The sequence below is a fragment of the Oryzias melastigma genome, linkage group LG10 (genome assembly GCF_002922805.2).
Source record: "Oryzias melastigma strain HK-1 linkage group LG10, ASM292280v2, whole genome shotgun sequence".
Lineage (NCBI taxonomy): Eukaryota > Metazoa > Chordata > Actinopteri > Beloniformes > Adrianichthyidae > Oryzias > Oryzias melastigma.
Window position 1 is genome coordinate 14411712 of NC_050521.1, and position 10251 is coordinate 14421962.

Sequence of the window (10251 nt, forward strand, 5' to 3'; positions counted from 1 at the left end):
TTATGTGGAGTGCTAAAAGCAGTAATAGAAAAGCTGCTACAAGCTTACAAATCCTGTTGTCATGAGAACAGAATTTTAAGTAGATTCAATGTCTTTAGAAAAGGTTTCCTTTCTTCGTGAAATAATAAAGTCTTTGCTAAAGATTTTGTTCTCTAAATGTAAATAGAACGAACATGTACTGTGCATTTTGACAGAATCAAGACTGAAGCTGCTCGGTTCCCACCCAGCACTTCAGGAAATAAAATATACTTCATTTAAACGCAAACATGTCACTTTAATAAAACACAACAAAAAACTCTTAATTGACCTAAGCATATCTGTAAACTGTCTTGTCACAATAAACCAATTCAGACGTGAGAGACATTTCTGCGTTCAGGATGCATTTAATAAAACAGGTCATTTTGAACCAGGAAATTTGAAACTCTTACGTTTTTGTTTTGCATAAAATAAGGCAAGTTAATTTTGACAAGTACAAAATCAAATATACTTGGTAAAATGTTGAATTTTGTCATGAGCTCTAAAATTATTAGCATGCCAATTCATGCCTGAAGCTAATCCACCTCATTGCACCCGTCTCATTTTATTGCTACTCAGTCTTAAATTCTTAAAATCTACTTAATGAGGAATATGTGAGCCAAATGCTAGCCCCTGAGTCATTAATAACTGTTTTCTCATTAACCTGAATCACTATCAAAACACGACCTTGAACCAAATCACTGAAAAAAATCCTTTTGGAGAAAAAGTCCCAAGTTTATTTGCATGTTTTTGATAGAGACAGTTCACTGTGAACTTGCTGTCTTCTTAAGGGAGGGAAAGCAGTTTGATGATGGAGGCCATTTTAAGTGCTGCTGAGCACCAGCATTATCACTGCACACAGATAAATTATTGATGGAAATGCTTAGCAGATGATACATTTTTCAACTAAATGATAGCACTCTCCTCTCCATGTGTATACCTACTTCACTGCACTTTCCTTTCTTATCAGGATTAACACTTTCAACGTTAAGGATTATGTAACTGAAAGTTTTTACCAAAAAGATTTGCAAAAATGTATAAAAGAAGACAAAAAAAATAATTGCAGGACATATTTAAAAGTTTTGAATGCACAAAAAAAAATACATAAATAATATAAAAAACTGTTTAGTTGGCATATTGAAATTTCAAAAACAAGCCCTGATCATGCAAAAAGGTGACTTGCCTGGTGACGATAAATCACAAGTGAAAATATACATGAAGTACGTGTGTAAAATAATAAGTTAAGATGAATATTTAAGATGGATGTTTTTAAAATAACTTTAATCCTGCACTGCTATATTTATTGCTTTGTTAACCTAATGGTGGATGATGTTCTGAAGCTTCACCTGAAAGTTTAGAATGTATCAGCAATTTTGTGAAAGTAATGTTCAGATAATTAAAACATAAACACTTCAAATTAAACTTTTCTTACAAATTGTATTTTCCACTGGCATTAATGCACTCTAGAAGACGTGCAAAACAGACAATATTATATTATATTAGCCAATTTCAAGCTAGTAATTTGGTTTATCCCTATTTATTTTTTGCCATGCTGTTTTTGTTGTTTTTTGCCAAACAATTCTGGGAATACTGCCAGTGTGTGGAAGCAGAAAGCTGCATCTGTAAGACATCAGTTTAGACAGTGTTCTGTCAAAAGTAAATGGATTTTAGAATGCTTCCTCCAGTTTCAATAGCGGAAGCTTGATTACCAGGAGGATGTTGCAAACATGATTTAGCTTTGTGCAAAAAAAAAAAAAAAAAATCAGTTAAATCTACACATCTCTTAGTATTTATATTGTTTAAAGCAAACACATAAAATATTATTTGAAAACGTCCAATGAACACGAGAGGAGCTCGTCAGCACAGGTTTAGGGGTTCACTGAGCCAGCCGGCTTTATATGAGCCCCACATTTCTGATACTACTGAATAAATAATAAACTAACACTTTGGTAGCAGCACTGTGCTAATTATCAAATACTTCTCAGACTTTTATGATACAAAATCAATTATATAAATATATATTTTTTTATTAACATTTGTGAAACTTGGTTTAGATGAAAAAAAAATGTAAACCAATATTTTCCATCAGATTTAAAACATGAATCTGAATGACAAAAATGTAAATGGTAATATTAGTTCATATGAATTAAATGAGTATGAGAAATGATTATGGAATTGAATAAAAATACACTTTATGGATAAGACATGCATTTTATGCTGTTGAAGCTTTTCTGTTATGGAAAGGGTTTGTCCAACAGTCTGGCAAGACAATAAATTCTATCTTGAGTAGTTGGTGGTGAGGTTGTCAAGCCAGAATGTGCATTTTGTATTTAACTGTGTCACTGTAAACCCTTTTTTGGTCTTACAGGATGCAATTGCCCATTGTCTCGGGGTTGGTGACATATGTGGTATCTAGAAATGTCTTTGTCCTTGATGTGCCACTTCATCACCAGAGGACCTACCCTTCATACATCACTGAGCACCTCTCTGCTTACTCTTCCTCCCTGTCTGTTCTCCATCTGTCTGTGGCAGAGCAGAAAACCATTTCCAGGTTTTCTTTCCTTCTTTTTTTTATTTTTATCTGTTACCTACAAAGAACTGTCATATGTACGTGTTCATGTATTGTTGATTTTTTTTTTCAACAAACACAAAACATATTTTAATTAATGTACTCATGTCTAAACTAGAAATATAATGTTTCGTATTTTAGGAGTGATCAACAGCAATCTTTTTCTATTCCCCTTAACTGCTGCTGTCATGTAACTAAAGAAACTAAGAGTAAATTTAGAAAACTACAGCTTCATATGGTTCAAAATATATTTGCCTGAATTCTTTACAAAGAAAGAAATCTTCAAAATAATTATTTAAAATGAACTTTTCTTAAGAGAAGGGAAGGCTTATATACAAAGATACACATGTACATACATACAGAACACACATATGGACGTGGGATCTAAAAGATACAGTTTTTGTTGTTTCATTCTGATAATGCACCATGTAAAACAAAAGCTTCCATCTTATGATTTCTAATAGTGAGTCAAAAAAGCTCTTTTTTATGGAAGGACACAAATGTATAAATAATAAGAGCCAATAATGAAACATGAGTTCAGAATAAAATCTGAGGCTCACCTCTGCATCACTCCTCCGGCTCTCAGGGAGGCTGAGTATCTCCAGTCTGAATTGGGCGCCTTGGGCTGCAAGAGAAAATGAGATGAGTTCAGTCTTAAGTACATACACAAGCCATTACCAACGCATCAATCACTTAAAGATGAGAACTGAAACGTTTCCGCCACATATGCACAAAGAAATTCAAAAACTCAGCCATAAAGAGAAGATCACAACCACAACAGCTAGATAGAAGAGGGAGAAATGAAATCTTTGAGGATACTCTCATCTCCTCCTTTTATTAGACCCTGTACCTTTGGCTCTGCAAATTTTAAGAAAGGTTTGAAAGGTTTCACTCAAGTCTACCAACCATGACCATAAGGGATAAATCACCACAAGCAGCACATCAAGTGAGCCTTTTCTCAAATTAGGAGGGCTACAGCACGGCTAATGACAAAAAGAAAACTGGAAATTTCTCAAAAATCTCTGAACAAACCAAAGATTAAAGTTTATGAAATTGTGTTTGTCCTTTCAAATATTTATGTCACCATGAAAAAAAATTAAAAAGACAAAAAATATATATATATCTATCACTTCAAAAATCTTATAATGCATCTTTTTTTTTTTTTTTTTTTTTTTTTTTTTTAATACAGGCCAATCTGCTCAATCTTTAGGTCATTTATCGTTTGCTCCTGCTTAAAAAAAGCTGTGGGAGTTGAACTTTCAACTTTTATGAGAGTCAGTTGTCTACTTTTAGTTTAAGGGGGTCCGTTATAGTGTCTAGTGTCTTGTAATTTATCATTCCCTCTTCGGAGTAATCAAAGCCTCAGACATCTCAAGCAAAATGGCCTCCCTGAGTCAACTGCACTGTGCTAAATAAAGACAAGTACATTTCACTCTCCACACTTAGAGAATACTGTTTTGTGAAGGTCACACAAAAGCTGACAGAGAAGAGATAACAAATGTCCCATGAATGTTGTCCTTGTCAACACCCAGACATTTCTTTATCCAAAAGACACAATCTGTCCCTTTATGATAAAAACCTCTGTTCATTGACACACACCAACATGGAAACTTTTAGAGACACTAATCAAATAAAAGCGTAGATATCTTCTTGTATCACTGTTCTAAATGAGTATGTAAACAAACAAACAAAAAAAACGGTATATTAAAATTACATAAAGGGAGAAAGGGATTTACTGAGACTAACGAATGCTTGCGGTGAAGAACAAACTAGGGTAATGACCATATTATCAAGATGAGATGGCTTTTTTTTTTACAACACAGAGTTAAGCTGCTCATTTCTTTAACACACTACACTGTGATTTGCAATATCAAAAAAGTCTATTAAAACACTAGAACATCGATCACACATGATCGATGTTCACTTGCAATTGCGGCCACATTGACCTCTGGGAGTCTGCAATGAACATTCATCATACATGAAATCAAATATTTGGCCTTGATGACAAAAGCCTGGTATTCTTCCCAGAGTCATTTAGGGGGAGTTGAATATCTACGGAATAACAAAGTACTGCAGCATCGGTCCAGATGCAGGGTGAAATCTAATTACACGAACACAGTCACTCAACAGAAGGCAGGTGCTAAATATCGTTTCAAAAAGGGGAAAGAAGTGACGTGAAAATGTTTTCTAAACAAAGAAAAAGTCTGAAACATGATAATTAAAAACATGAGTAAAAAATGCAATATTTTTTATAAATTAAACTAAACAGGTTATTTGATTTGTCCCAGCTGCCAGGCTGTATGGTTGTTTATGAGCCAAATAAAGTCACATAAACTGGACTACGGATGAAATATGAACATTTGCAACATGCACACAGTTTAGCTCACACCAAAGAGAAAAACGGGTTAATAAAACTGGAATATCAGAGAGAACTAACAATTTAAGGAAAAAAAATGTCTATTTTTAAAACTCTTGATAGAAAAACATGGGTTGAAAAAATAAATAAATGCATAACTTGTGGTCTCCTTGCACATTTTTTGCTTTCCTTTATAATGTACTGCATTGTACAAAACAAATCCGAACAAAGCATGAACCCATCTTTTTCTTTCCTTTTCTTCTATTCTTACCTCTCCCTGAGTGAACACTCCCTGCATGGATACAGAGCTCACACCTCCGCCATCAACACTGTGTCCAATCACCTTTTATCCCCCGCCTCATCTGCTTGCAGCCAGCCAATCCACGCACAGTACCAAGAAATGCACCGCTGCCATTTAATTACACAGCAAGCAGGAACATGACTGGCATTTAATGACCAGGTCATAGGATAAAAATACCCTTTTTATTTTCTTTCTATGCTTATTACTGATCATTTACACATATTTTTGATGAACAGATAAACTCATAGAAAAACAAGAGAAGAATGAGTATTGCATGTTTTGTTCTATTTAGGTGAAAATCACTAATTAGCTCTATAAATTCTGTGTTATTCTTTAACAGAAAAGTATGACATGAAACTATAAGGAAGAGTGTGAAAATGACATAGAGACATTTGTGTTATTCAAGCTTTAAAGTCTGACTTGTTGTGCAGCTCTGCAGAAATAGATAACCAGAACAATATGTTTCGGCAAAACTAAATTGGTGGCTCTTGATGACTGGTGGCAAAGGTAAACTGTCTCCCCCAATCAAACGATGACCATCTATTGGTCTCTGAGCTTGCTGAAGTGGGATACTGTGTCAACTTGCAACAAATGGACAATAACTGAATCAGAATGTATGAATGATCCATTTAACTTTCATAAAAAATGCTCAAATGCACCTTTTGTTCAAACAGTTAATTTACAATGCAAAAATGAAAAACATTTCTATGGGTCCCTGTGTGTTTCATAACAGTATTTTAAGAAAATAAAATTTCATGAAGACTATATATATGACACACACCTGGATGATAGTTGCATCTGGCATACTCAGGCGGCGTACAATAATCTGGCTTTGTCCACTGTGGCTTGTAACATAGCCCGAGCCCCAGGTGCCACTGTGTGGCCGGCCTGTGTTGTAGAACATAAAAGTGTCGCTTCCTGACGTGGCAGTCAAGCATGTCTTGTAACAGTATGTTTTGGTCAAAGACCCACTTCTGCGCACTTCAATATAATGTGGTTCCACTTTAAGGTCTCTGCGAAGGGCCACGTTGCTGTTTGGCTGCCCTCCACCTCCACTTCCTCCCCCACTTCCTGCAGCTCTTCCTCCTGCAGGTGTGTTTCCTCCTTCAGGTACACACTTCTTGGATACACAACATGGAGAGCAGGAGCCAGGCTGGGTACAGTACTCATGGCAACGTACAATGGCCAGAACAAAGACCGTGACCAGGAATACAAAGGTTGTGGCACACAGGGCGATGATGAGGTAGATAGTGACGTTGGAGAACATTAAGGGGCTGTCAGGTCTGATGATGGGTTTAGGGTCAAGGGTTAACTTTGGAGGCAGCTCCATCACATTTACATGAATGGTGGCGGTAGAGGAGAGTCTTGGTGAGCCATGGTCATGCACTATGACAGTCAGAACAAAGGTTGTGGCGTTATCTTCGTTGACCCGCCTTGTGGTTCGGATTTCACCTGTATACTCATGTACCTTGAACAAGTCAAGGTCTGTGTTTGTTTGTTCCAGGGCAAAAAACAGCCACGCATTCGGCCCCGCATCCCCATCCCATGCCATAACTTTGCTAACCAGCGCCCCTGCTTCAGCATTTTTCACGATTGTCTCTGTTGTGCGGCTGCCATTAGCAGGTGGGTACACAATCCGGGGCACATGGTCATTGTGATCCATAATGTAAACATATACTGTGAGGACACGGCTGAGAGGAGGCACACCGTTGTCTTGAGCTTTTATCTGAAAGTGAAATTCTCGCAGTTTTTCAAAGTCAAAGGATCGGAGGGCATAGGCTTCACCTGTGTTAGGTTTGATGCCGACGTAGCTGGCCACAGGGATGCCATGGTTGTTATCATTGAGGACAGTATATGTGATGCGTGCATTTTCTCCTGCATCTGCGTCTGTTGCCTTGACGACGCACAGTGATGCACCTGGAGCATTGTTCTCTGTGATGTAAACAGTATATGAGGTTTGCTCAAAACGGGGTGGGTTGTCGTTAACATCAGCAACTTCTACTTTAAAGGTCATTTGGGAAGATAAGGCCGGGGTGCCTGCATCTACAGCAATGACTGTCACGTTGTATGATGAGATTGTTTCACGATCCAGAAAAGCTGCTGTGACGATGGTGTAGTGATTTCGGAAGGATTTGATCCTAAATGGCAAGTGGGGCATGATATCCAGGGTTACCTGTTTGTTTTGTCCAGAGTCACGATCATTTACACTGATCAATGCCACCACTGTGTCAGCCCGGGCATCTTCACGCACAGGACTGGACAGCGAAGTCAATACAATCTCAGGAATGTTGTCATTGACATCCAAAACTTCTACAACTACTTTGCAGTGTGCTGCTATGGGGGCTGGGCCCTTGTCCATCGCTTGTATGTACATTTCATAAGAGTTTGTCTCCTCATAGTCAATATTATTCTTAACCCTAATTTCACCTGTATTTGTGTCCATAGAAAACATCTGTCTTACTCTTTCAGGTGTGTAACTACTGAAAGAATAAAACACCTCTCCGTTTGAGCCCTCGTCTGGGTCAGAAGCATTTAACTTAATTACAAGTGCTCCTTTTGGAGAGTTTTCAAACAATTTGACTTTATACACAGAGCTGTCAAATGCAGGCACATTGTCATTGGCATCAAGGATACGGACATTGATTCTGGCTGTCCCAGTCCGCTGTGGAGTCCCTCCATCCAGTGCTGTCAGAATAAGTTGATAAGAGGAAGTCTGTTCCCGGTCGAAAGGCTTTTTGAGAATGAGCTCTATGTGTTTATTATTGGAAAGGGGTTTCATGGAGTCCAGTGTGAGATGGTCGTTTGGACTGAGGCGGTACTGTTTAATGGAGTTGGAGTCGTCATCGGCGTCCTGAGCTTTTTCAATTTGAAAGCGCGACCCTGTGAGCGCGGACTCCAACACTTCAAGCTGATATTCATCTCGTGGGAACTGTGGCGAGTTGTCGTTCACGTCCAGAATCTCGACCGCCACGGTGTGCACCTCGTGAGGATTCTCTAAGACCACTTCCAGGTTGCGCGAACAGGTGCCGCTGAATTCACACACTGTCTCTCGGTCAATGCGGTCACTCACCACCAGCTTTCCAGTTTTATGGTTTATGGTGAAATATCTGCGTCCACTGTCCGATCTGATGGTCATGCGTCGGCTGGGAAGTTTTCTCAGATCCAGACCTAAATCCCCGACGATATCACCGACCTGTGCTCCGTTCTCCAGCTCCTCTGGAATGGAGTATTGGATTTGTGCATTGGTAAGGCCACTGAGCACGAACATAAACAAATAAAAAGAGGGAGGCACGTTCTTCTTTATGCCGCAACAGCATCGCGCCGCCACAGCCATCGCAGGCAGAATGTGCAGACGGGTTGGTGAAATCTTTCCGCCTTTTCAGCTTGCTGCGGGTTCCCACCCGCCTCATTAAAAACAAGGCAAAAGTCCGCGCATGGCTCCGATTATGTCCGGCGTACGCGCCGCATCCCACCAGGTGCGCCAGAAATTGAAACGTTTCCCCGCGCGTCCATGTTTTTCCTTTGTTATGTGGAGGTTTTTAAATGAATCTGTCTAGCAAAGCTGTCTCCTTTACTGTGATGCTTCTCTCCGTCTCTCTCCTTCTCTCCGCCTGAGATACGGTGATGCTGCATGTGGGCAAAGGGGAGGGAGAGCGACTCGCTCAAACGAATTTGGCTGCATTTCAGCACCTCCGATCGCGCGCCATCAAACAAAATGACACCCCAAAACAACAGAACCTGGTTCATTTCACCCAAAAATATGTGCATGTGCACATATGTAGAGCATGGAGCTGTAAGCAGTGCGCATCTGCCATTTTCGAAGAAACAAAACTATCATTTGCCTTTTTTTTCTCCCTCTTTTTTTCCCTCACGCTGCCACCGCCCTTTTATTGTGCTGTGGAAAACTGATTTATGAGCAAACCTGCGACTAGACTGCCTCGCTGATGCCAGCCAGCAATGACTCGGAGAAGGCTTAAGCTATAAGAAAAAACAAATTGCATACTGCAGACATTAAAATAAATAAATAGATAAATAAGCAGGTTTATTACAGACGACGCACAATCTTTTTGCAACGGTGACCAGTCATTTTTATGTTATAAAAATAACTCCTGTTATGCAAAAGAAGGCATGTTATGATCACCTTTTCTTTTAAGTGCACCATAGGTGAAGTAGTCTGCTCATTATCTGTGATTTTTCATACCTTTCTTATTCTTCTCCAGTATTAAGTGCTATACTTTTCTTGTTTTCTTTTCTTTACTTTATTTTATTGTATTTATTAACTTTATATATATATATATATATATATATAGTTTTTTTTTATTTTTTTTAAATTAGCTGAACTCCTACGACCCTTCTGCACATCTCTACCCTGCTGTTCACCAGCAAGGACAGTAACCGGGTCACAGACAAATGCTCCAGATGTGACCTCATTCAACATCTGGCCAACCACCAAGTTGAACTCATCTAACATTAGTAGACAGATTGTATACATCTAATAGAATGATAATTGTGCAGCCGCAGCAGCACAGACAGACACTCTTTTCTCCTTAGATCGGTCAAATTTCCTGTCTGAATTATAAGCCTGCAGCTTCACAGTCTCAATCTGTTGATGTTTCCTCTTATACTCATGAGACAAGCACAATAATTCAATTCATATTCATATTTTGCTAATTGCCAACATTGACTCATACACCTGAAGACAATTAAAATAAAACCAGATACCTTGAATGACATGTAATTGCTAAAGGTCATGGTTCCTATAAACCTCAATCACATTAGGGCTACTTTATTCATGGGACCGTGAACTAATAGTTGTTGGATCACCAATATCAATTTAATCTAAGATAATAAGATGTATATATATTCTGATGTAGGGAGCAAATTCATTTAATATTTTAGCAATCAATAATTTGGATAAAAATGTTTGTAATATTAAGATGACACAGGATTGACCAAGACAAAATGAGCATCTACCACCCACATAATCTTTTTTTTTTTTTTTTTTTTTTT

The 10251-nt window shown here is 38.4% G+C and overlaps 1 protein-coding gene across 21 annotated transcripts in view; it reads right to left on the bottom strand.

Annotated features, from left to right (window-relative positions):
- The window catches only part of LOC112153550 (protocadherin alpha-C2), a 192133-nt gene that overhangs the window by 9210 nt on the left and 172672 nt on the right, over nucleotides 1–10251 (bottom strand). For 19 of the 21 annotated variants that reach the window (XM_036213968.1, XM_036213961.1, XM_036213977.1 and 16 more), the window contains one exon: nucleotides 3145–3209. In XM_036213968.1, coding sequence (XP_036069861.1) covers nucleotides 3145–3209 — 65 coding nt within the window. Of the gene's footprint in view, nucleotides 1–3144; nucleotides 3210–6022; nucleotides 9227–10251 lie in introns of those variants that run through there. The other 2 variants (XM_036213962.1, XM_036213960.1) reach the window with 2 other exon arrangements.